Source organism: Labrus bergylta, chromosome 17 (assembly GCF_963930695.1).
Source record: "Labrus bergylta chromosome 17, fLabBer1.1, whole genome shotgun sequence".
In the NCBI taxonomy this organism is placed as follows: domain Eukaryota; kingdom Metazoa; phylum Chordata; class Actinopteri; order Labriformes; family Labridae; genus Labrus; species Labrus bergylta.
The window spans coordinates 19,975,322-20,002,298 of record NC_089211.1 but is presented as its reverse complement, the minus strand read 5'-3'; the positions used below and the strand labels follow the sequence as shown (position 1 = coordinate 20,002,298).

The window sequence follows — 26,977 nt, the reverse complement described above, 5'->3', positions numbered from 1 at the left end:
GATGAATTCCTTTCACATTTAATGACATCTAGTGAAAGCTAAAGATAGTTTAATAATGTCTAACAAAAGGGATTCTGTTGAATGTAAGGTGATAGTTTACCCAGCTCGTTCTCATTATGGAGAGCGGGGTGGAATAATATTCAGGCTCTTATGAATAACGTCTCTCTCTGCATTGGTAATAACAAAAGCACAAATCAAACTTGAGCCTCTCTCCGGCCTGCACCAATCAGCGCTGAGATCGTGCGCGCTGCGACCAATGGCTGGTCCCGGGACGCTCACGCACAACCATTTGAAGGGCGGACCTCGGGCAGAAAAAAAAGGAAAGTATGGATCACAGAGCGGCGGAGTTTCGGTGGGAAGGTAGACACTGAAAACGGTGAAACATTTTGAGGATTTCTGGATACAATTTGTAACAAGGATACAATTATTTGGGCTCTTTGAGGGTTTTAACGTCAGGGGTTTGTCTTTTTCTTCAGTACGTGTCGCTGTGTGTTTCCTTAAAGTTAGTAAACTTTGTCCTCGGTGTGTTTTGATTGATTAGTTAGTGGAGATTAAAGGTGCACTCATGGCTTTAATAGCGACTGACCAGGGCTGCAAGCTGAACGGGACGTCGGCGATTTACGGCCGAGTTGGACCAAGAAAAGAAGTGTTTCAGGGCAAAGTGGAGGGCTTTAAAAAAAATAACACAATGCAGCCAAAAGAGACGGAGTATTCAACAGATGGTCTGCCCAAAGCTTTCCTGCACAGCCTGAGGACCCTGTTTGACATTTTGGACGACTCCGGTCGAGGCTATGTCCACATCTCGGAGATAGAGAGTCGTTGGCAAGGCGCGGACACCCGAGAACTGCCCGGAGGGGTACTGGGCTGCCTGAGGAGGGTCACCCCGCCGCATGGCTGCCTCACCTTTGAGAGGTTCGTGGCGGGGCTGCGGTACTCCATGCTCAACCCGGAGAACAGCCGTCGCTTCAAGGCCCAGGCTGCCGTCCACCCGCAGCAGGCTCCACAGAAACCCGCCCCGCTGTCCACGTGTAGTGTCGGGACACGGGTGGAGAACAAGGTCCGTCCGCTGGGGCCGAGCAACGTGACGAACACCCAGCAGCAGCTGCACCGGTCATCCTCCATGCAGGGCCGGGGCAGACAGGAGGAGGGGCCCGGTTACCCCGCGTCGTGCGGACCTGCACAGTACAGCGCGGGCTACGAGAGGTCCGGGCGGAGTTTGGAGCGGAATCCTGGTGCTCCGGGGGGCGGGTGTTACCGGGCCGAGCCGGGCAGTGCCACCAAGCCAACGCAGACCCATCAGAGCCGGGTCAGGTCCATTGAGTCGCTGGCGCTGGAGTCATCTCAGGTCCAGGGACCAAGTAAGTCAGTGGAGGCATGAGTGTAAATAAAGTGTGTCGTAGGAGGTGTGGGGGCAGTTTAGTACATTTTAATTACTTTTTGTGATAAACGAAACAGAAAGAAACACAATTGCAGTATTAAATAAACAACAACTCCCATGAGGATTTAAGAAACATAGAATATAATTGGGCATATTGATTTTGACTCTAAATATGTACACATCCTTGAACACCCAGCAGAACGCTTGAGACTGAAATGCCATGAGCAAGCCTTTTATTACATGCAGAACTGTGCTGATATGTCCACTTGCCAGCTTCGCTCTCATATTTAAAAGGATTTAAAATGCACTGATCCGTGTGGCACACCCAAGTGCACAGTGTCTGAGGAGTTTCCCTACACGTCAGGATTTGTAATCCAGACTGGAGAGGTTTACTGTAAGTGAGAAAATAAGTATCTTTAACAGGAAGTCTTTAAATGAATCTCAGTGGGAAGTCAACAACAGTTCTTGTTGGCAACACTCTTCTCATGTGTCAGTATTATGCCACAGCGTAAACAGGCTGTGTTTAAGGGTCTCTGCTGCACTGCTGGGAATCCGGTTGAATAAGTGGCGTTGTTAACCCCAGGTCAGGTCAGAGGTCCTGTCAGAAATTCCTGCTATCTTGAGGGTCTGCCTCGTGGTAGGGACACCCATGCCGTGGCCCCTCTGTCATGGGAATGGGTGATGCTCAGATTGTATGAACATATACCGGTTTGCTTGTTCATTATCGTGTTCCTACATCCCGGCTCTGGCTTTTATTCAAACTCGATCTCGTTATTCTTCCTCTCACAAATCATTCGAGGGCTTTTCTATACTCTCTATCCCCCCCCGACACACACACACACACACACGCACATTGAACTAGATTAAGCCTGAGCTTACATGATCCCAGGCCTGTCGGGAGCTATAAGAGAAACAGACTCACACTCTCTCTGTCGACCCCTCGGGGGGGTTCACTACTTTGACACTTTCACTTAGTAGAGTTGTACTGTTCAGTATGAATAGATGGACAGATACCCCTGTAAGACCTAAAGCTCAAATACTTGTTCAATTAAGTAGAGATGTTCCAATACTGTTTTTCCTTTGTGGATACTGATTCTGATCCCTGGACTTGAACATAGGCTGTGACAAGAATCCCTCTGCACTGATATCAGAAAATCCAAGGCACACTTCCTTCCTTTGTAGTGACAATTAAAGCACCAGTACATAACTTTTCGAGCTTAAAATAGTAGTTTCAAAGGCTGATCTAATAGAACAGTAACTTTCAACAGGGAGAATGGCGTCTCTCTCACGTCCACAGATCATCCTGTTTACTGCACTATGTAACTTTGGCAAGTGGGCCGAGGTCATGTGCGCACGACTTTACGGCACTAGTTCACACTGAAGCCTTCAGCCGTCTTGGTGCTGTTTGATTAGATGGAAGAGGATGGTGACGGAAGAAGCTAAGAAGGAAAAAAAAAAAAGAAGAAGAGAGAGAGTGATCGAGGAGGAAGCCAGACCAGTGTAAATATTGGACAGGCTTTTACACGTTGGCGAGAGCTTTGCAAAAATAGTTGGCTGGAAGTCCTACGTCGAGATTGCTTTGTTGCTGTTGTCGGTTGCATTATTGCCCATCAACTATCTTTTATGATCTGTGTCATGGCTAATGGGAAAGCAGCAATCCGCCGGCAGAGCGTGTACATCCCTGCAGATATTATTCATAACGAATTGCAAAGTTACATTAAGCTGCATCTTTATCTGTGTTACTTGTCTCATGTTTAGCAGCTTTACCGGGTGTGGAAAGTTAAATTGTTATGTCCCAGGTTTGAATGGAAATCCAAAAATCTATCTCATGCCAAAAAGTCTTCTCTTTCCTTGTCGATCTTCAAGTTAGCTTTATAAGATTGGAACGTTACGAACCTATCTCAGTTAGCATGTTATATATAACCATCTCCAATGTTGCCGTTTATCCACATACTGACATCCTGGTAACAGGTAAATACACGCGTACACTAAACGGGCTGAAAACACTTGCAGAGTCATATTTGCACAAAATGCGGTAATATTTACTGTACCTTGTCAAAGACCTTTGCTTACAACTTCCTGTGTGAGTTTTTTTAATTATAGTTGAAGAGTCAACTAGCCATACGTTTTGGCACACAATTAAAAATCTATATAAAGTTTTTTAGAAATGCATGATCGCAAAAAAATCATATGGGGAAACTCACTTACTTACAACACCTGTTCTACACAACAATACAAAGATAACAACAAACTACACAAAGTGAAATAACTGGCTGTCTAACATCTAGGTCCTGACTTTGGTCCCATCCATCTCCTTTTGGGATAAATCGCCCAGCATCAATGGGAAAACAAATCTCCGCAGCCAGTTTAGAAAATATTTGGAAAGCTTCCCCAGAGGTGGCAACATGTGAATGTTCACATAGTCCACATACTGTTGGCCATATATTTCGCTCGATCTGTAATCTCTCACATGCAGCCAAAACCCTGCTGGATAAGCCAGATTACAGCAGAGAGGCCAGAGCTCACTGATACACACGGCGGTGGTGAAATCCTAGCCATCACCGCAAAGTCCCATTACCAGTGTGCACTTAGGTCTAAAAATCTTCTCATGATAAAACGCCTCGGTTGATATGAGAGAGATACAGCAGTTTAATACAGCGGAGACGCTTGATTCAAAGAGCTAGTAGGAAGTTATCCACTTCATCGGATCTGCATGTCATTCAGATGAGTGTGCAGGGAGCAGAGACTAAAATAAAGTTCAGGCGCAACTGGGACAGAAGATTGCTTTAAAGTTGAGTTTCAATGTTTGAGAGGTTGATGAATGAACCAGAAACATTACCATGAGAGTTATTCAGAAGAGGCTGAGAAGCTTTCAATCATATCAGATAATCCACTTCAGTAGTGTTCGCTTGTTTGTCAATTCAGGATTTTCAAATTCCCTTTTTTTTTTTTTTTTACAGAATTGGACGAAAGTGTCAGTCACAAGTCTGACATTCCCCTTTTCCCAAGTCCTTCCCCAAAACACAAGAAAAAGGAAGCTCAACTTTTTCTGATTCTCTGCCAAAATATCTTCATTCAATTCCTATTAAACACCCACCCACTGTAATTTCTCTTTGTCACGCACCCTCTGCTTATTACATTCAGGACCTTTCAGGTTTCTGAAAGTAATTCATGTGTGATTGAGATGTTTGATGTTATCTCTACAGAGGGTTTAAGCCCTTCAAATATTTCCTTCTGCACTACTGAACTCCTCTTCAGTTAGGTGATCAAACAAGAGAGGCTGTGTATATTGGTGTACAATCAACAGGACATGCTTTATTATGTTGGTTTAAATGTGTAACTGAAATATCTTTACTTTTATGCTTCAGTAATGAAAAGCTGTTTGTGTCAGTGGGCATCATGTCTGATGTGTTGATACCAAACACATCCACAGAGTACAGCTCCCTCCTGTGGTTCACACCAGCAATCCACATGCACCATCGTCAGGACTGACTCATGTCTTCACTGTACTTGAATTTGCTCTTCTTCATTCATGTCTTCTTCCAAATGCTGATGTCGTTTGCCCACTTATATTCTGTCTCACATTAGTCACACATCAGGGGCTGAGTCAGAAGGCAAGGCTGAAAAAAGTAGCACAAAAACAACATATCTATATACATTAAAAACCAGTAACTGTCTTTCAGAAGATGATTTTTGACTGTTGCCGATGCCATGAGTTACAGATACTCGTTTGCCAAGTCTGAATTCTTTAGTAACACCTGTGCTACATACCTCACTTGAACACGTCCTTATAAGGAGGATAAGATAATTTGACGGTTTGGGTGTTTCCCTCTGATTGAGGGAGAAGGGAAAAGAAAACATTACCTGCGTGTCATCACATGCCCATTGTAAAAAAACAAAACAAACTCCAATACACTTATTTTTTATTACTACAGCGTCAGAGCTCTTAAAAATTGAACATAGCGGTCAGGCCACAACAAATATGTGAGCATTTGTAATTGCCTAAATCCTTTGAGCGAACTATATTTACATTTTTTTTTTTTTTTTTTACTAAGGATTAAGGCCTAAAATGTGTCTTTTTCCTTTAGTGCAACCAGAGAGCGGCAGTAATGACAGATTGCATTCCAGTCTACAGTGTTGGGTGTTGACATTGATTCGATTTGTCTGTTTCACGTTTGTCTAGGTGGTGTTGCGAAATCCGGATTACCAAGATCTCAGAGCGAATCTGCAACAGGATTTTCAGGAAGCTCCAGGCGACACGGGCGGAGTCGGGAAGAGCAGAGGAGGCATACCATATCCAACGGCGTGGATTATGGGATGGTTGGTACACAGACGCACACACGTACACACCACTCAAACAGTCTCTACAAAGTATCTGAACGGTTTTCATCAAGGTGTCAAGCCACAGTTGTACTCATATTTCAGTAAGGAACATTTCTCGATGTCTCTCATGATGTTGATGATGTCATCCTGTGCAGTATTTGTTATTCAAACTGGTTCAAAATGAAAACCGGTTATAGGATGATTCCCCTCCCGTCTGACAGGGATCGTCTCCTGCTGTGAGGTGCAGCCGGGTCAGGAGAATATCCGGAGCAATCCTCCTGAATATATAGATATTTTCAGGAGTGCATGAAAACGGCGTAAGAGACTCACTGCAGCTTGATGACAAAGTTTGAGCAGAGTATGGTGGCAATTGGTGGGCTCTGTGAATTTGCCTTTTGAGGCATCAGTTCATTCCACTCTTATTGATATGAAACTCTTTTTCAGTCAGATGAATGTCTCGTTGTTTGTTGAGATGTGGAGATGTATTTGTTAACTCAGAGAGTTCATCAGATGGTTGGTTGATTTCCAGAAAGTCTTTTTGCTACTTCAGACCTTTTTGTTAAAGCCTGAAAGTGATAAACCCTGAAAGAAGGTGTGACGTTTCTAAAGTAAGCAGTAGGAGTTCTGTCAGTTGTCACACATTGTGTCGAATAGAGAATATCAAAGTCAATATTTGATCATTGTGGAAAAGTAAATAGAGCAGGCTCTGCTCCATTTTACCTTCCATTGGCCCCCACATTTCCCCTCCCATCCCTCGGCCTGCTGCCTCCCCCTCTCTCTGCCCCTCCCACCTCGGTCCGGTAGCTCATGCCTGCCTCCACTCCCCGTCTCTCTCCCTGCCTCCCCATTTCTCACTCTCTCTCTCTCCAGCTCTTACTCCTCTCCTTCTCTCTCTCTCCCTGTCCGTCGCAGTCTTCGTCTCCTTTCCCCCTCGTCTGGAGAGGTTGACTGACCGACTCCCCCCTCCTCCTCCTCCTCCTCCTCCCTCCCTCCCTGTCCCATCTCCTCCTCCCCCCCTTCCCCTGCGGCCCTCCCACCAAGGCCGACTTGGCCCGCTGCTGCCCTGATGGTAGTGAGCCGGGTCGGGCCCAGGGGCCTGGTGGAAGTAGAGGACTCTCTCGGGCAGCCCGGCCAAGCCTGGACGGCTGTGTGGGCTGCTTACACCACCGTCTTCATCCCCCTCAGCAGCAGCCTGTACAGCAGCAAGGCCCTGCACTTTTTCCTCTGGGTGAGTAAGAACTCCAAGGAGACAAGAGCAGGGAGAGACGGTGGTTTTGTGTTTAGTTCAGGATTTGAAGATCATCAGGCTGGTGTGATGTTAAAAGTTGGGATTTGATTCTGAGTCTGGGAGTTCAGTGTAAAAAAAAAAAAAAACTCCTCTTGGAAGTTGTTGAAACTTTGTTATTTGTTTATTGGCTCTAACCTGCTGTCGTACTATCGAGGTTGAGGATGTGAGTAAGTCTGGAGACGATGTTTGAAGTCAAGAATCAAGTAAAAAGAAACTGAAATGCTGTTTACAGTCGCTCTGAAGTGAGGAGTTACTGCTTCTTCATGTTGTTTTTGGTCATAAGTTTCAGATCTTTTGCTTTAAAATTGTTTGTACGAGAAAAAAGGCAATTCAAAGGACTTCATCTGTGCTTTCTTATGTTTCATAAACTTTGAGATTACTTGAGACTTTTTTGTCTTCTTTGTTCTGGCCAGATGCAGTTCTTCTGATTTGCTGTAGTGATGCAATATTTAGATTGTTAACTGACAAAATCAATTCATTTCAAGTCAAATGTCAAACTGAAATGTCAAGCATTTGCTGGTTCTATTTTTTTGTCTTGATGTTATGGACCTAAAGAGAAGTTTTAGGATGAATATTAGACCCTGGGGACATCTGATGGACATTTTTAGACATTTTATATCCAAAGTAAAGTCTGAATATTATGTAGCGATAACTGTTGTAAATAACTAATAGACGACACCTTGAGCCGTCCTCGTTTCAGGGACTTTTGAGCTTGTATGTTGCCTCTGAGCTGCAGTCGTATTAAAGGGCTTCAAGGTTCACAGCAAACTGTTTCATGTCGCTTTGTACACACGGTTTGAAAAGGCCGTTATGTTGTTCTTTGTGTTTGCAGCGAAACAGCTTGTGCGACGGCTGTCATGTTATTGTATGTGCGCTGTTGGGTGTATTCATGCGTGCTCATTCAGCGGACACACACACATACATGAACAGACCTTTCCATCACCTTTCAAACATTTACTGCCCCTCACTCTCTCCCTCTGTTTCCTCCTCTTGCTCTCGTTTTTTTTTTTTTTTTTACACACACAGGGTTTTTCCTGCCTGTGGACCATCACACATTCATGCAGGCTGACACTGGGTCATGCTTTATTCCAAACACGGACCCTTCCCCTCCTCCTCCTCCTCTTCTCCTAAAACCCCCTCTTTTTTCTTTTCCTCTTGTGTGCACTTTCTTCACACTGTTTGGAAAGGAGCAGGGGTGGAACGGGGGGGGGTGGGGGGGGGGGGGGGGGGGGGGGGGGATCCGCTTAAACTTTTTTCTTTAAGCTTCCTTCGGCAACACATGCTGTTTGTGTATAAGAGTGAGTGTGATTTAAATGGGACCGATGAGCGGCGATCAGAGGAATGTACTAAGCCGCACAGGGGACGCAGTGATGGAGCGATGGCAGGACAGAAAGATGACACACCAGGTGGCTGAATGCCAGCAATGAGGCCTGAACTGTGACTGTGTGCTGAAGGACAGCCTGGTCAGCACAACTCAATGCGCACACACACACACACACACACACACACACACACACACACACACACACACACACACTCTAACTCTCTCTCTCTTTCTCTTTCGATCACACACACACATTGGGGCAGCCATAGTTGAAGTGGGTCCGCTGTTTACCCCATTCTTAGGTTGCTGTGCGGTTGCCATGACGCCGGACTGATTGCTCCTCTAAACATTGTTCGGGATGGGAGAGAGCCCCGCACAATTGGTACGGCGCCATTGTCTCCGCCTGCACAAAAGAGCGTGCTGCAGATGCCCATGTGAAAAGATGGGAGTCAGTCCACCCCGCAGGCTGAAATCAATCATTAGATCAAATCTTGGCAGCAATCGGGAAGCTCGTTTAATGATAATAATGTCTTTTCAATATGCGAGATCAGAAAGTGACTTTTCCTTTTGACTTTTCCCCCCCTCTCCTGTCGCCCCTCCAACAACATCCCCTGCTCGTTGACTTTAAACTCACACAGTTGAAGCAAATGAAGGAGCTGGAGCAGGAGAAGGACTCCCTGCTGGCGGGCCTGGAGGTGGTGGAGCGGGCCCGGGACTGGTACCAGGGCCAAATCCATAATGTCACAGAAAGACAGCGGCAGGTCGGCCAGAGCTCCCACTGCACGGTCAGTCCAAGAAACTGTTTTTTTTCTTTCTTTCAAAGGTCTTTTTATTGAAAGATAATAACAGAAAATGGCTTTTACTGTACAGGGAAGTATTTTTCTTTTCTTTCCCCCCCACCCACCCTTAACAAAAACACTCATACAGGCCGTAAAACATCCAAACATGAGACAAGCCTAATCCAGACGACAAACCACCACAGCTGCACCTAGAAGTCACATTCTGAATAATAAAAGGTCAAGGTCAACACTAAACTCACCTGTACAGATAAGGGCAGTCCTTCCTGCGAACTCTAAAGGAAGCCGAGTTGCATTTAAGAGTTATGTTGGTATATAGGATGCAGTAACACACCCCAAACTAACCCCCCCCCCCCCCCCCCCCCCCCACCCAACAAAATACTTGGAAGAGAAAGAAAAAATAAAGAAAGAAAGAACTTTACAAAAATAAATAAATCATATCAAGAAAAATAAGAAAATAAAATAACTAAAACACAGTAATAGGCTACTCAGATATGCAGGAAACTGTTTTTTTTTTTTTTAAAAAGTAGATAAAAAGTACTCGAGAGGCAACAAGTTTTACAAAGTTATTTTTGGGTATACTCTATATACTCTCTTGACATTGATAAATAACCACAAAACATATATTATATCCCATCATGAAATGTTTTTTTTACAGTAACAGCAGACAGATTTGAAGCAGTTGTACTTTTTTTATTTCCAAATAAATAAAAGATCAAATTTGATCACAGAGAAGAACACACAAAAACTGTTGAACTAAGATCTGTGGGAAAAGATTTATCATTTGATATGACAAGATTGAAAAAGTGTTTTTTCTTCCGATAGTTGAGTCTGATTTGACTGAAGAGATTTAACCTCACTTGTTAGTGTTGTAGTGTAGTGTTGTAGTGTGGGGCTGTTTGGCTCCAGACCTTCCTATGGACTGTCCATGCTTTTCATATGCCGCCTGTGCAGTGCAGTTCTGATAGTCGTACTCTGGGAGTAGTTGCTCCTGCCTTGTATTTCATGTTTGTCTTCTCTGCTCCCCTCCTCTCAGGATTTCTTCACAGAAGCCAGTCAGAGTCGCATGAATGTTCTCATACCCAAACTGCAAGAAGTCAACCGCTGCCTTAATGACCTAATTTCCTGCACAGGGATGGTGAGTGTTTTTGACTTTCGCCTTTTGATGTGATTCGAGAAGTGCCCAGCTGATGGGATTGTCCATAGTTTTAAATATCGCTCAGTATGTAAAGGCAATCTGAATAGGATCAGCATTCTTGACCATATATGGGATATCAATGGATACTTTAATACAGATGTTTACACAGATGTGTTCATACTTTGTGTTGACTGTAGTGATTCACTGAAGCACAAAGTTGAAACTGCTTTTTTTGTTATTGTAAATCTGGGATGTGTGAGAAATAATTTAGGACACGGATGAGTTTTTTCATGGGAATTCTTAACTGAACCTGAAATAAACAAAGCAGGTTTTTGGATGCTGGGTTTGTAAGACGCAGAAATGATCATTCCTCTTGACAAAGCATCTCTATTGATTTGTAGATGTGTATCCAGGTATCCTTTAAAGCTCCTGTGAGGTGTTTTTGCTGGTTTAAAAACAAGCCAAAATGTAAAGCAATGCGTCCTTATGAGCTAAATAAAGCAAACCAGACATTCGCTGCCGTGTTTGATCATTTCTTTATTGTGTTTTTGAATACATGACACCGCTGTGGTGGGTAGGTTTCAGACCAAGTGAGTTACAGCATGCTGCCGAAACATTTTCCACAACAAATATTCACATTAACTGATGCGTTTGACTGTAAAATGAAAGCCAGATGAGCACATGAACAGGACTAGATGGATAAAGAGATAAGAGGTATCGTTTGTCCACAGAGGGCGCCAAAATCGACACAAACCTTTCTCGCAGGAGCTTTAAAACTGATCTCTTTGTGTTTCCCAGCAGTCGTTTCCTTCCAGCACGGCTCCAACAGCAGCACTCTCAGCAAATTCCCAGCTTCCAGGTCCAGCTCCTCCACAAGCCATCCAGAGACTGAAGGACCAGAATCGACTTCTCACACAGGTTCGAGAGAATTCTTTTAACAAGTATCAACTTGTTACCGCTCAAAGCTGTTTATTTCTGTCAATACATTTCCGCTTTGTTTCTCTTTGCTCATGAAGGAGGTGACGGAGAGGAGCGAGCGGATCGCCCAGCTGGAGCAGGAGAAGTCAGCCTTGATAAAGCAGCTGTTTGAGGCTCGAGCCCGCAGCGCCCACGACACCAGCAACATGGACTCCACCTTCATCTGAAACACACTCCACCAAACGGCAACTTAAACATCCTTGATGTGTTTCTGCACGGAAACCATCGCGGAGGAAAACACTTAAAAGACTGGAACTGACTGTTGTTTACCCACTTTTGTAGCAGTGAAGCACCTTTAGCCATGAGCTGCATGTGACCACTCCAACCTTCAACCAGAGCACGGACTACCTAGATGTGAACACTCCAAGGAAGACCTGAACAATTAGAGTTTAAAGACTTCTTTCACTTTTTTTTTGATTCCTGCATTCAAGCTGAAAAGTGGAAAAAAAAAAAAAAATCTCCTGAGAAACCAATCGGATGTCAAGAGATCCTCTCACTCCTTTCCTTCCAGGGATGTAGCAATTTCTACTTGACTCCCAAATGCTTCTGCTGCTTTACAGGCAGAAGAATAACTCATGAACTTAGTGGTACAAGAAGGTATTGAGGTTTCTTTAGGGATAAAATGCCATATTCTAACAGTTTAATATGACATTAATCACCAGCTGCTTGCTGTAACCTATCAAATAATGTTTCACTCTTTTGAGCTTGATCAAAATGAAATTTAGATTTTCATCATGTCTTCCAGAATTCCCTTTAAATGTCATTTTATTAATGATATGTTTACTTGGCATAGGCTTTCTGGGTTTTAGGGTGTTACATTTCCTACGCATGGAGAGAGGAAGTACTGAAAGTGCAGTTTTTATATTATAGTAGCATGTTTAATGTTACCATGTTAGAATTTTCAGATGTTTTTTTTTTTTGATTGAAAAAGAGACGGGGAGGGCAGCTACGAGCCATCGGGGCGTAGAGGCAGAGACGGATGGGAGGGAAGTTTGGAAGTTTGCACGTAGAAGAGAGACGAGGACGGTTATAAACACGGTAGACGGTGAATGTGTCGGAGCCCGGCGAGCTTCTGGGTCGGGAGATCTTTCTGATGTTAAATCAGAAACTAGAAAAGAAAATGATCACTTTGGCTGTCTGGTCTTTTAAAGGGGATTCTTTGCATGGGTCGTTTTTATCTTCTGAAGAGATTTGTGTTTGAAAGCTGGAGAGTAGCAGCGATGTTCAACAGACAGTTTGTCCTGTAAGTGTCCCTTTTTACCAGAAATGTTGCGCTTTAGACTTAAAAACACTAAACACATTCAGCCATCCACCAGTTTACAAAACAAGTATTTAGTTAGTGGGTGGTGGTAGAAAAGAAGAAGGTAGATTTATAATGGATCTGTATGGTACTGCTGGGATATCTGCGTATAACATTGTCCAGGCCTGTTTCCCAACTTGTTTGATTGTATGTTTTATATTTCGCTGCTCAAACTACATTACGTGTGAGTGAAACTCTTTTCCTTCTGCTTTCTATCGAGACACTACAGATAAAATGTAAAAAAATAAATACTACAGAAAACACTGAATATGGTTCTGTCCCTTTTTACTGTCTCCTACTAATGCTTTACAATCCTGCACATGTAGGAGTCTTAGCACCTATAGGAATATAATAATTAAATCAAAGTCTTCTTTGAATCAGCTCAAATGTAAATTACTTTTTTTTTCTTTTGTTATTGGTGCGATAGAGTGACATAGAAGACGAAGAAGAAGAAACAGAAAAGTAAAGTCAGTATGGTGACATAGATTATAGAAAAGAGAGAAGGTTTCCTGTTGAGAATTATTGTTGGGAGGTTGATGTTGTATGGATGTATGTAGGAGAAGTGATCATGAGAGTTAGGGGAGAGCAAAATAAAGACATAAATATACAAGAAAGAAAAAACATCATTGATAACATAAAGCAGAAATAAATGAATAATTATTTTAGGCAAACGTTATAGTAACTATCGTATTCCTGGTAAACATACAGATATACATCCTAGTATACGAACATATGCGTACATGTCGACATACAACATGAAGACATACTGAACACACACACACACACACACACACACACACACACACACACACACACACACACACACACACACACACACACACACACACACACACACACACACACAGTGCTACTTGTTTTCCCCTTCTGACTAGTTTTTGCACAGATCTTGTCTTACATCTTGAACCAGTTTTAATTCCAAATAATCTCAATTCATAACAGTGAAGTTTATCTCAACCTCATCTCAGCACCCCACACCTCTCAGTGGTTTCAACTTTTTTTTCCTGCCGTCACATGTAGATGTGAATGATGACGTTTGCATTTTCACTCACAGTAAGTCTTTTGAGCTTTCAAAAAAGCTGTTTCAAAGAGAAATCTCTGCTTTTCATTAGGAATCAGCGAGTTTTAAGGCCGGTCTCTCTTCCTTAGGTCTGTTATGATTTCTTGACATAAATTAAAGAAATGTCCCTTGATAGCGAGGATGATCTGATGTAATTCATGAGACACATTTGCGTTTCACTCTCAGATGTGATTAGCTGTGCTCGGCTTTTAATGAGGAGTCTGACTGGAAACTTGTCAGAGTTGGCGCAGTGGAAAAGTCGAGAAAACGCACACATGAATGAATATATCTAAATTTATCCTACGACTTTAATGCTTTTTCATGGATAAAGCTTGCTTTAATATCTTAGAAATATATCTCTATTTTGATCACCAATATGTTATAATATTTAATATGCAATATAGCATTCCCATTCACTTCCATGTGTTTAACAAATAGTTCCATTTCTTGGAGGTTTTGACCTTCTCTGTGTTGATGGATATACATGGAGTCTGACACTAGAAGCCTTTTCGATCGTTTGTGTTAACCTTAAATTTGAGTTTTAAAGTAGGATTCTGTGACATGAAATAAGAAGGTCAATTGCATTTTTGCAGCTCTGATATGCATAGCAGAAAATATCATCGTAGATATCGTGCTCATGTCATAGATATCATAGCAGTAGCTCAGTATGTAGGGACTTGGGTTGGGAGTGCGGTTCAAGTCCTGGCACTGACCAAATCTTGAAATTGGTCCGGAGAGCTGAGAGCAGAGGGCCCAAACTGCTCGGGCCCTCTTTCATGTGCAGCCCCCTAACTCTGACATCTCTCCATTAGTGCATGTCCATACAATCCTGTTTGTGCATGTGCGTATATTTCAGCCTATGTTTGTGTAGCATTAATCAATAACAGTGTTGTTGTTGTTCTTCTTTATTTTCTTCTTCTTCAGTGATGATGAACAACTCCATTGATTCTTGAAACGGCCTCATATGTACAGACGGATTCAGCTGTGTGTTGCTGCCGTGTGTGTTTCTACTTAGATGCAGAATTTAACAAACCTGTGAGAATCTTCTACCTTTTAGGAGAGGGACACACGTCTCCTGTGAACCTGACACCAACACAAACAAGTTCACAGAGACACACACACACACACACACACACACAGGTAAACAAAGCTGGGTCGAGTTTCAGCAGTCAAGCTGTTCAAACACAGAAAAACACTCCAATGCAACATAACTTTATTTACACTTAAGGCGAAATTAAAGGACTTTTGATACCAAGGCCTTTTCAGACGCAACAATCTATTAAACAGCGGGAAAATCAATCCATTCTGTAAGCGTTGTAAATGTCATGAGGTGACCTGCAGTACTGGTGCAGCACCAACCAACCTGACGGACATCGCTCCTCGTAAAGTGTCACCCTCGTGTAACACGTTACATATTGTTACACTGAATTGAATCAGAAGTGATTTTCTGGACTGTTGCATCAGTTGTTTACCGAAGATTTTCCGTCAGGCACCATCACTTTGTTGCATCATTGCCAATCGGTGTGAATGGATGATGGCTTGCCACAACTTGTCCTCCCTCCACACAAATCTCTTAATAGTTTCCTAATTTAATTTCCTCCAAAATCACTGTCATACAATTCATCATTATCCATATTTTAGGATTTTTTAAATTTGTTACATTTAAATATTTGATGGAGGTACAAGGGCCAAATAAGACATCATGGCATCCAGAGGGAGATCACACCCTTGCCTGAGCGCTGTGATTGGATGTTTAGAGAGGAGCAGGATCCCTGATGTGTTGGGTCATCTTCTAAAATATGTTTCCATTAATGCATTTTAAGGTGGGGGTTCATCTTGAGCTCACATTGGAACTGGTGTGCACAGGAGCCACAAGGATCAGGTGGAGAGCGGGGACACCAGGATGGCGCTTCAGTTCTCCCTTTGAGCAGGTGAGTGTGATTTTGGAATTGTTACTCCTTGCCCTTTGAATTTGAATTTCACATACATTTATAATCTCTTTGGAGAGTGTTCTCCAGCCTTTATTGCGTTTTTTGTTTTTGTTTTAACAGAAGCAATATCCTCTTACAGCTAAATTAATTAGATTGAATGTTCTGCAGCAGACGAGGCTCTCTTTACTGTCAGGTTGCACACTGACATGTCACCCTTAGTTGCAGAGATAGTGATATGCGCTGCAGGTTGATTCTGTGGCACATGCAAACAGTTCTGCTCTTTCATTAAACCACATGCAACGCGTCATGTTGTTAGTGTGTGGTCAACACCGCTCTTTTTTACATGAGAAAGTGTGTAGAGGGAAATAAGAAAAGTCCTTCGAATGGTGATACCTGGAAGTAGATCACTTCATCAGTTGATTTGGTACGAGTTAAAGGTAGGAAGCTACATAGTTATAATTTACATTTATAGTTTTTGTTGGTGGCCTGCACATAAATTCTTAATGTAACAGCTTCTGAGAGCTAAGGATTTCCTTTAAACACCATCTATTCTCTAAATCTTTAACAGATACATACGCTTCCTTTACACTATATAGAAGAGAAATATATTTTTGTTTTTTTATTGTTTTATTGACCTGTTTGATTATTTATTTTATTGGTTCTGTGTCAGTATATTATATAGAGCTGTATTTCATGGTGCTAAATGTAATAAAAATATTGTGGCAAAAAAAAAAAAAATGAAGCTAATGATGAAGGTTGAAATGTATTCTAATGTCACATTATCAACCCTTCTTTTTTGCAATTGTATCCAGTCTGTTATCTGTTCTTTTTTTTATTAATATTTGAATGCCAAAGACTTAAATTACCATGAACAGTTTCATTACAATGTGTTGATTTTTATTTCTCACGGTGTGTATTTAGGGGAAGTAGATAATTTCAAATGACATGATGATGGTGGTGATGTGAAGCTGTGATGTCTGATAAGATTGACTTCTGCTCCTACATTTGTACTTGTTTAATAAAAGTCACATTTCACAGAATCATCCAGAGTGTTTCTGATAATATGCAACATGTAGAATTTGAACACAGTATTTCATCTGTATGTAGGGTTGGTGATAGTAATGGGGATAAGCATGTGATTATATTGTTTTGTGATCTACAGTTGTTGGTATTGGTAGAAAATGCTCCTTTTACTCAGGTTGAACTGTCATGTGTGACATAGTTTACGACAAGCGATCCTTAAAATGAACGCTTTAAGATGGTGATATACAACAGCAACAGACATTTTGCAAGGGAGGGATGCAGACTGTGAGAAGAAAAGGGGAAGTGATAGTTTGGTTTGAAATGATCCAGTGTTTTGGAGGAAAAGGAAAACACATTTGAGTCTTTTTGAACATATAATCATCTTATGATGTGATTTTTGTACACACTGACCTCTTTGTCTATGAGTGTCTTCAGTAAGTAGGCAGCGTTAGTGCTTTTTGATTGAGTTTGATTCAAGTATAGATTTCCTCTGCTTGGCTAGTAATGGGGAACTTGGTGTTCCGGTGTAGCTAAAGGACTTCTATGCAAACACATCCTTCTCCCTCCCTGGGTATCATGTTCAAATTCATATTCAAATTCAAATTCAAATTCAAATGGCTTCATGCCATAACGTTTGGGTTAAACATATACACAAATACACAATATAATCATTTACAGTACATCCTATCATTCTTAACGGTCTGACTTGTAATTTTAGAAGTGAGAACAGATTCGGTGTTAAGAATCTACATCCAAGTGGATTGTTAACTGAGATTAAAGATTTTTTGCTGTTTATAATTGATACAAGCTCAATGACTGCTGATGGGCTTCAAAATTGCATTATTGCGAATTACGTTGAGACCGATGCAAATCAGAAAACTTCAGACATCAAAGTCCAGTTCCTTCTGTCAAAAGCTGAGCCTGATTTGTTATTCGGATCTGTTCTGTTTCTGTTTCAGATCTCTGTTCCTCCTGCTGGTGTCTTCTGAAGACTTCCCTCCTGATCCAGATATCATGGAGGTCTTGTACATCAACTCGTCCCTGCTCTTCGTCTCTCACAGACCGAACGACACCAGCAGGGAGAAGACAGTCTATGAAGGCTGCAAAGACATGCCTGCCGTGCTCATCTGGTACCTAGGCTTGCAGTTCATCAACATGTTCATGGGCATTCCAGCCAACCTCATGGTCCTCTGGCTCATCCACAAGAACAAGGGCGACTCCTCCACCTCGGACATCTTCATCCTCCACCTGGCGATCCTGGACGTCTTCTTCTGTCTCATCCCTCCCCTTGAACTGGCAAACATCGTCTTCCTCACCACCAGCAGCACCTGGTACGTCCTGCGCTTCTTCTACGGCATTAAGGACTCCTCGCCGCTCTTCCTCTCCTGCATCTGCCTGGACCGCTACATGGCGGTGGTTCACCCCATCACCTTCACTGAGCTCAAGGACCGGCAGCACCGAGCGGTCCTGGCCCTGGTTGCCTGGTTAATCACTCTGGCCTACGCCGCGGCCAAATGTGTGGGCAAAATCGACAACTTCGAGCAGGTCTTCACATGGATGATTCTGGCAACTTTCGCCTTCATGGTGTTCTGCAACATTGCGATCCTCTGGGTGCTGCGGCAGTCCGGGCCCGGCAGAGACGAGATGCACCCGGTGAAGAAGAGAGCGTTCAAGATGGTCCTCATCATCCTCGCTATCATTGTGTTCAACTACTTCCCGCCGGTGGCTCTATTCCCTTTCCAGAAGTACTTCTCTCCAGACGTGTTTCGCTGTTACATTCACTATGTCGCGTTCGGTTTGATGGACTTCAGCAGCAGCATCCAGCCGTTGCTCTACCTGTCCAAGGAGAAGCTGCCGTGGAGCGTCAACTGCTGCCAGAGTGGCAACAACCCAATCCCATAGAGACACATTAGTGTGTTTTCTTTTATTTACTGTTTACAGTTCAATGTGAATGCACTGTTGTTGTTGCTTAATCCTGTTTCTGGTTACTGAAACAATGTTTTTATTATTTCTTCAATTAGGGGCCTGGGTCCAAAAGTATCGCAAAAGTATCAATAGGCTGTTTAAAATATGTGACGTCTCAGTGGTGTCACCCATTGGTCTCTGAAGAGGTGTTTTTAAACCGAACAATGGTGGTAGCCATAATGGAAATGCTATCTCCACCTAACCCCTCATTACAGGTCAAGAGGTAGAGTTAAGGCGGGTCTTAAGCCTCCCGGCAAACAGCTACAACGTGGCCACCTGTCAGTCAACTGAGCCACGCCCCTTGTTTTTTTTTAGATAAAAAAAAAAATAATAATCATCCCGTGTATAATACGGAAATGAGCCATTGAAACCAAAAACATATTTTGTACCAGGGTGTTTATTTCTGCTGTGGAAATAGTTTTTTTAACATGGGTGTTTATGGGGTTTCCTTGTCTTTTGGAGCTAGCCTCGTGTGGACGCTCGAGGAACTGCACTTTTTTTTGCTTTTCCGCTTTGGCGTTATTTTTCAACACTGGAGGTTGTAGCAAAATAGAAATGCAAGAGATGATGAGATTTGTCACGTTATGATTTGCTGAATAATTTAATTGACAGTTTTGGTCTGAAATCGGCTCGATTGTATTCAAGGAACATTTAAAAAAAAAAAGCCTTTTACATGTTTAAAAATGTATTAGTCTCCATTGAATTGGGGAAATTTTAGTCGAGACGAGGGCACTTAATCACAAATATGGTTTAGGAGAGATCACCTGATGTATGGGAAATGTTTTCATAGTTTAGATAAGCTGAACATTTAAAGTGTAGTCCAGCAGAAGTCCAAAAAGTCTACGTTTTGAGCACATTTGTTCTGGAGAAGGGAAACTTATTTTACATCTGCATAGTAAAGCTGTGAGGGGAATTACCTTTCACATTGACGTAATGCTTTATTTTCCATTTGTATTGCATTACTAGCTCAAAAGTCCTCACATCACAATCACTCGAGCGTCGCTTTTTTGTAACTTATAAATAAACAGCAGTATCTAATGGTGATAAAAGTGCTTTTAATGTTTAATATTATTCAGCCATGAGGTTTCTTTGGGGAAAAGTAAAATCGTCCACGTTATGCTCATTTCCATGTTGTGTTACAGTATATTTTTTGGAGTTTTGCATAATATTATATAAAAAGTACAAAAAGAATATCTTTGTATTTTTGATTTTGATGAACATTTGAAGACTTTTTCTTCATGATAAAATTCCTATGAATGTGAATAAAAGATACAAACTCCACTCTGGTTAACATTTCTCTTTAATTTAGTCACAAACCTCACAGGAAAAAGGATTAATAAATTCTTATCGGCAAACACTCACATTGCTTTATACGTGTTAAAACCAGTTGCCACAACAAATAGCAGCGCTGCCATGATTAAAATGACAATTTACTCCCGTGTGTTCATGTTAATAGACTTAACAAGAAGCCCTAAAATACCTACGATAAGTGGCTTGATCAGCATGGCTCACTAACGATAATTCATTTACTACTGAAAGCTGGTCAATCAATACTGAACATGTGCAGTAACAGGATTTTCATTAACATTTGAAAGAAATACATTCATGTCAGTTCACTGTATCAGATGCTGCCTGTATATCTCAAGCTATATACAGCAATATATTAATAATCCTCCCCATTTAATCACTTATTTCACACACATTACTAACCCAAACCCTCCTACTACATGTTTATAAATGTGTGTAAAAAGCATTGCAGTATGTATTAAACAGCTATACTGTTATTTCCTACTGGCCCATGTGGAGATTTTTATTTCTCCACACAGAGGTCAGGACCAGCTCTCCTACATGACCTGCACTTTCAGGAACTCCTTCTTCTTTCTTGCTTTAGCTGGACCGTTAAAAATCAACATTTCCATCAGACAAACAATCAACATTTCGTTTCCTTAAAAAGGTTTCTTTCAGGGTGCCAGTTACCGGTCTGTAACTCCTCACACACAGAATCATACAGAGTAGATAAATATTTGGACTTACTCAAACGGCAAAGATTAGACAGCAGTGTATTTCACTGTACCACAAACATCACAAACAGCTTTTAGCCTTTAAGTTCATTCTTGAAGTCTGACACACAATCGAACTGCCTGAAACAGCAGTTAACAGCTTCATCTTAACTCAAGGTCCATGTGGCAGCTTTTTTGGTTGTTCAATCACAGCACACACACAGTTCAAATCATAACAGCACTACTTCAAACCAGCTTAGTTAAGACAATGCAATACACATATGTAGTGTACAGTTTGACTAAAAACTGCAACCGCTGCAACAGCTGATATCAGTTCATTCAGGCTGCTAGATTAGAGGTTGGTTTTTAAAGTGAAAATGCCTTTTATGCCTTCACTAAGCCTATGCAACAATAACAATATAGTTATCCTTTGACGTCTGCTGTTTCAGAGCAGCCAAAAAAATGATTATAAGAAATTTAGTCGAGGAAAGTAGAGTTTGCTGAAGTTAGCAAAGTGTCAGGATTTTCAGATTTTGTCATCGTTATTATGAGTATTGTTTCCATCACACTGGTATCAGAGGGTTACTCTGCTTCACCGTATATTCAAGTCTAGGAAGAAGTAGTGTCCGAACATCTCTCACAGCGGGGTGAGTCTGAAAGCTCTGTACTTTCAAGATTTTCTTTTCTGGGCTTCTGAGAGAATTTGGTTCTCGTTTTCTCTCTGTTGCTAAAAGTCAGCGGGGGTTCATTTAGGCCTCGCTGGTTCCTTCCTCGCTCAAACCCTTCTGCTCCTTCGCCGCGTGTAACTTCAGGTGCTTCTTCAGCGCCGAATGGTCGGTGTAGGTCTTCCCACACTCGCTGCAGAGGTACACCTTCTCTTTGGTGTGGACCAGCTCGTGTCTCTTCAGGTGCCCCAGCCTGCTGAAGCTCTTGCTGCAGTACGAGCAGCTGTACTCCTTCTCTCCTGTGTGGGTCCTCTGGTGCAGTTTGAGGCTGCTGGCCACCGTGAACGTCTTGCCGCACTCGCCGCAGCTGTACGGCCTCTCCCCTGTGTGCATCCGCATGTGTATGGTGAGGTGGCCCGTCTGGCTGAAGGTCTTGTTGCAGAGCTTGCAGCTGTAGGGCCGCTCTCCGGTGTGAATCCTGTAGTGCGTTTTCAGGTCGCCCAAGCCGTTGAATCTTTTCCCGCACTGAGAGCAGGCGTACGGCTTCTCGCCCGTGTGGATCCTCTCGTGTATTCTTAGGTTTCCCGCGTTGCTGAAGGTTTTCCCGCACTCCTGGCAACTGTACGGCCTCTCCCCGGTGTGAGTCCTCAGGTGGACTTTGAGCTGGTTGTGCTCGTTGAAGCACTTCCCGCAATGCGTGCAGGAGTACGGCTTCTCTCCGGTGTGGATACGTTTGTGTATCCTGAGCTGACTGGGATGGGGGTACGTTTTGCTGCACAGGTTGCAGCTATAAGGCCTCTCCCCTGTGTGCGTCCTCTTGTGGGATTTGAGGAGATCGGCGCGACCGAAGCGCTTGCCGCAGTAGCAGCAGGTGTGGGCTTTCTCGCCGGTGTGAGTCCTGAGATGGACTTTCAGCGCGTTCGGTCGGCTGAATGTTTTGGGACAGGAGGTACATCGCAAAAACTTGTCGCGGACATCCAAAACGTCGCCGTCCGCGACAGCTGGTGACTTGTTTTCATGAGGATTCGCAACTTCAGCCTGTCCGCTCGCTCCCTCTGGGTTCGGGAAATATCCTGACGCACACTTCAACTCTTGATGAGAGACACTGTCCCCGTACTGCAACGCCCCGTTCTGCTCTTCTTCTTCAGTCTTAATGAGCTCTTCATCCTGCATGCAGCTGTCAGAAACCACAGTGACTTTAACTTCACTGTCTCGATCGAGGCCTGCAGGTGGCAGCAGAGGCACATAAGCGTCACCGCCGTCACAACTCACCTCGGTGCTCTCGCTTTTAATCGGCTTCACTGTCAGATTGAGAAGCGCCGACGGCTGGGAGAGGTCGATAGCGCCGCTCTCCTCCAGGCCGGGCTCCGTTTTCACAGATACCATGTCACTGGTGGAGACACACGCCTCTGCAATAGTCACACATTGTCTTTCTGGTGTATTATCGATCTGCGGTGGTAAGCAGGCGGAGGAAATGCTCTCCTTCGCCCTGTTCTTCCTCCTGAAGCTCTTCTTGTCACTGCTGCATATGGACACCTTGAACAAACCCTGGCCGGGGTTGATGGATGGATTGTTCCATTCTGAGGTCGAAACGTGGTCAGTGACATCTTGTTCATGAGCATCTGCAAACATAAAAAAAAAACCCACAAAAATCAACAACTTGGTACAGCCTGCTTAAGAGCCATATACTTAATTTCAAGCTTTGACAGAAATAATGTAACACTAATTCATGAACGATAACGGTGGAAGCAGAACACCCTGAATACTATTATGAACTATTACAGACACTTTGTGCAGCAGAACAAGCAGCAAACACAAAACCTTATCCTCCCCTTACTTTGCTTATTTACACATGCAGCTGATATCAAGCTCTTATATGACATCATGCAACTAGTTACCTTCAAACTTAAAGTCAACATTTAGCTCTTTATTTAGGGTGTTTTATCGTAGAGTTTTTAAAGGAAGGTGAACACAAAGTACCGGTTAACAGACAGAGAAATACATTCATAATGATTAAAAAAATAAACCACATTGTATAGATATTAATAGAAATCCAAATCACAGCATCATCTGTCATATTGACTGAGAAGTCGGTCAGCACAGTATCGGTCCTAAAAGTAGTCATCAAATGTCGATGACTTTTTTACATGACTCATTAAGAAGGCCTGCTCTGTGACAGGCTGCGAGCCGGACTCTTCTGTAGCGGTGACAGAGAGGAGGACTCTGAACAAACTGTTATCCATTGTGGATAATCCTGAGCACCCTCTGCACACCCTACTGGACAAACAGCGGAGCAGCTTCTCCAACAGACTGATCCAACTCCGCTGTCACAAGGACAGATACAGGAAATCTTTCTTACCGAAGGCCATAACTCTGTACAACAGCTCACCTCTTACAAGCAGAGAACTGTCATCATGATAATATCTGTCTCTCCATACTGTCATCTGTTCTGCACATGTTTAAATTTACTAATGTCACTTCATTTGTCTGTCTACTCGCCGTTATATTGTATAGTTTCTGCTCATAATATGTCTACACTCATGCACTTTAACTTATGTCAATACTGTCCATTTACTACTCTGTTTTTGCACATTTACATTCAATCTTTCATATGTAATCTTCCTATTTAAGACTAGTAATGCTTAGTTAAATCCTGGTTGTATATATTCCCATTCTTAGTTTTGATATTTTTAGTACTTATTTACTTTGTATTTAATATTATATCATGTTTAGATTTGCTAACATTGTGGGTTTTTTTAACTCGTATTGTGTGTTTGGATAACCTGCTGCTGTAACGCCACAATTTCCCAGTTTGGGATCAATAAAGTAATTCTATTCTATTCTATTCTATTCCGCTCTTAATATAAATGTTTTAGTTTTCACTCCGTAAAGCACTTTGAATCACTTTATGTTTAAATGGTGGTCTAGAAAATTGAAGGCAATTAAATTTACAAAGATCAAGTCTTGAAAAAGCCCAATATATGGCCCCACCAAACAACAACAACAACAACAACAATAATCTACACATGAAGGGATTGTCAACATCCACTTTTTCAGTTACTACTAATCCTAGAGTTGAATAAATGATTTAAAAGTATAATATGAGGCGACAGTGAAACATCTTCTACTATTATTAAAGCAAAAAACAGACAAGCGAGTTCTGCAGGTTGGCGATCATCGATTCAAATGACACACAAGTCAAATGTTCAGATTCAGAATCTACTTTCAGGCCTTTTACTGATTTAAAGAAATCATTAGCAGCTGATGTAAGTTTGTTTGTTTTCAGAGAAAATACAGGTTTGAAGATCTTTGGTAAACATGACACTTCCCCCCCCACAAAGAAAAATCAGATTGAGGCTTTGTTATCAATTAACTCAGTTTGTTAATGAAATAACTACCCAGTAAAACAGCTCTTTAACCTGCATGCTGCTTAGCTGCATCCAGTTACTTCAACTGACCCTCAACTCTCACCACAGATTTGTTTCTTTCACAGATTCTTTTTATTTGTTCAGTCTTCTTCTTTGTTTTTGTTTCTGCAGAGCCATTTCTTCACACAACAAAACTCAAACTGTGTTGGGTCGGCAGTGGCACACACACTGAATCTGCAGTTGCAGCAGTTAAGTAACACACACACACACACACACAGACACACACAGACACACACTTTGTCTAGGTAAACACACACCTCACACACACACACATCAGCACAATTTGCTGACAAAGCAGACAAAAAAAGGTCAGTGTCGGCCCTGCAGCTCCACACACACACACACACACACACATCCTCCATCATTTAAACCACTCTTCACCTCTGTTAGCAGACTCCGTGCTCTCCTTTGCAAACAGCAGCTGCTTCAGGCCCTCGTTTTCAGACTCGATCCTGCGGATGGTGCCCTGGTACTCAGACAGGGTCCGGTCCACTGAGTCCAGGATGTCACTCACAGTCGCTTTGAAGATCTCGTTGAGTGAGGACTGCAGGAAGCTTTTCAGATCGCTTGACTTGGCCATGATAGATCGAGACGAAAATATGTGGAGGGGAGGAGGAGGGGGGGGGGAGAAAGAGGGTGTGTGTGTGTGTGTGTGTGTGTGTTGCCACTGCTGCCGTGTGCGGAACAAACAAAGCAAGAGACAGTCGCAGGAGAGTGACGCGCGGACGCGAGAGGCTCACAGCTCTGTAGCGCCCCCCTGCGGCGCGGCGGAGTAACAGCTGCGTGTGAAACATCAAGACACTGCACAGAGAAGTTACCGTGGAGATAAAAAAAAAAAAAAAGTGTTTAAATGATATCAAGATTGCTGCAGAATTTAAAGCAATACTTCAAAACTACTAATACCAAAGAAACTACAAGTTACTGCTTAATGAGGTACAACAACCTGTAGCTATCAACTTAGTCACTACAACTTGAAGGACGCTCATAAATACTAGGTAATGCTCTTATTTTAATATCATTATCATGCCAACTATGCTGCCTACTTAGCCTTTTAATGTCACCTTATTCAGCTAATATTCACTTTATAATATAGCTTATGTTGCTATTTCTGTATGTTCATTAGGAATGATGGTTATTTTACCAAATTGGTTGCGTTGATAATCTAAGCTGACTTGGTTTCTTCAAGCTGTATGTAATAATATTCTAAAGCAGGGAGCGGGCAACTTTGGTCACAGCGAGGGGCCACATTCATTTAATTCTCACTGCCAGAGGGGCCAAATTGTAGGATACAAAAACAATTACGGTCAATTACGTCTCAAATTTATCTTAACATATACCAGTTGTCAAATATTATTATGGACGTATTTCTGGTTTTCATGATTTCATGGCAGATTTTGTCATGTTTTCTAAATGTTTTCCAATTAATTGACGTGTAAAAAATGACCTGAGGGCCACGTTGAGGGTTGATGGGGGCCGCATGTGGTCCCCGGGCTGCCAGTTGCCCGCCCCTGTTCTAAAGCTAAGTGATCCCCAAAGTGGGGTGCAGGACCCCTATTGGATCCTCAGAGTAATGACAATAGTAATAATAGCAAAGCATGCCACATCTCTATGAGAGGACTTCCAGGTAAATGTAAGACTGAAAATGAATCTGCGGTAGACAAATATGGAAGTTTCATTTTTACAGTATTTGCCTTCAACTTTAAAGTGTCTTTTTTTATAGTTTTTTTGTCACACCGAAGTGCTATTCTGTACTTTTTGCATCCAATGTTTAGTGTTAGTATAGGAATTTGTTAGCACAGAGTGTGAGTGACAGTGATATGTTTTCATCTGCAAAAGGGGGGAAGGCAGAAATAGTTTGGCAACCACCGAGCTAAGGTTACTGCAATACAGTAAGCAAATCTACTTATTCTAAGTGAAGATGCAAACTAAGTAAGAATGTTGATGCATTTGCTTAATGCAACACTTGATAGCGCTTATTATGATGTTGCATTTGATGTCTATTCTTTGTATAATTAAGCAAAAAATGTCAGCAATGCCAACTATTTCTGCATTCATAATTGGTTGAAACAATGAAAGACACATCTTTGGAAAATATCCAAAGAAAATAAAACGAAAATATTTTTTTTAAAGTATACCAGAAGTAGTTTTTAAAATACTGCTTAAAGGAAAGCCTTTTTAAAAAAAAACATGTGTGGCTTTTCTGCCCACAATCCAGACACTGGGCCAGTAAACCAATCGTAAAAGGCACAACTAATGTCAGTGTAGCTGATGACATATTGAATCTTCATACCATCTGGTTTCTCCACATCAATCCTGTTGTCATTCTCAGGAATGAAGCTGAGCCACTCCCCTCACCTGACC

General features: G+C 42.3%; 3 protein-coding genes across 4 annotated transcripts; 2 read left to right on the top strand and 1 right to left on the bottom strand.

Annotated features, from left to right (window-relative positions):
- Window positions 1-332: 332 nt before the first annotated feature.
- Window positions 333-12,794, top strand: sapcd2 (suppressor APC domain containing 2). 2 transcript variants are annotated; one of them, XM_020650825.3, is made up of 6 exons: window positions 333-1,358; window positions 5,562-5,698; window positions 8,952-9,098; window positions 10,147-10,248; window positions 11,050-11,166; window positions 11,265-12,794. In XM_020650825.3, exons 1-6 carry the CDS (start codon window positions 566-568, stop codon window positions 11,391-11,393), a joined length of 1,425 nt encoding a protein of 474 aa, XP_020506481.2. In that variant the 5' UTR covers window positions 333-565; the 3' UTR covers window positions 11,394-12,794. The 2 variants fall into 2 exon arrangements, with proteins under 2 accessions (XP_020506481.2, XP_020506480.2); XM_020650824.3 differs by having other exon boundaries at window positions 334-1,358; window positions 11,047-11,166.
- Window positions 12,795-17,050: 4,256 nt separating this feature from the next.
- Window positions 17,051-19,709, top strand: hcar2 (hydroxycarboxylic acid receptor 2-). The gene has a single exon (XM_065965752.1). The coding sequence runs from the start codon at window positions 17,381-17,383 to the stop codon at window positions 18,458-18,460; it is 1,080 nt and encodes a 359-aa protein (XP_065821824.1). The 5' UTR covers window positions 17,051-17,380; the 3' UTR covers window positions 18,461-19,709.
- Window positions 19,710-19,805: 96 nt separating this feature from the next.
- Window positions 19,806-25,284, bottom strand: LOC109996602 (oocyte zinc finger protein XlCOF6). Its single transcript, XM_020650815.3, has 2 exons — window positions 24,998-25,284; window positions 19,806-22,810 (listed from the first exon to the last, which is right to left on the bottom strand). Exons 1-2 carry the CDS (start codon window positions 25,194-25,196, stop codon window positions 21,273-21,275), a joined length of 1,737 nt encoding a protein of 578 aa, XP_020506471.3. The 5' UTR covers window positions 25,197-25,284; the 3' UTR covers window positions 19,806-21,272.
- Between the last annotated feature and the right edge of the window lie 1,693 nt (window positions 25,285-26,977).

Coding starts and splice junctions, on each gene's coding strand:
- sapcd2 (XM_020650824.3), top strand. CDS start 566: ATGGCTTTAATAGCGACTGACCAGGGCTGCAAGCTGAACGGGACGTCG. Junction 5,699..8,951: donor ACGGCGTGGATTATGGGATG/GTTGGTACACAG, acceptor AAACTCACACAG/TTGAAGCAAATGAAGGAGCT. Junction 11,167..11,264: donor AGAATCGACTTCTCACACAG/GTTCGAGAGAAT, acceptor TTGCTCATGAAG/GAGGTGACGGAGAGGAGCGA.
- hcar2 (XM_065965752.1), top strand. CDS start 17,381: ATGGGCTTCAAAATTGCATTATTGCGAATTACGTTGAGACCGATGCAA.
- LOC109996602 (XM_020650815.3), bottom strand. CDS start 25,196: ATGGCCAAGTCAAGCGATCTGAAAAGCTTCCTGCAGTCCTCACTCAAC. Junction 22,811..24,997: donor CACGGAGTCTGCTAACAGAG/GTGAAGAGTGGT, acceptor TTATGTTTGCAG/ATGCTCATGAACAAGATGTC.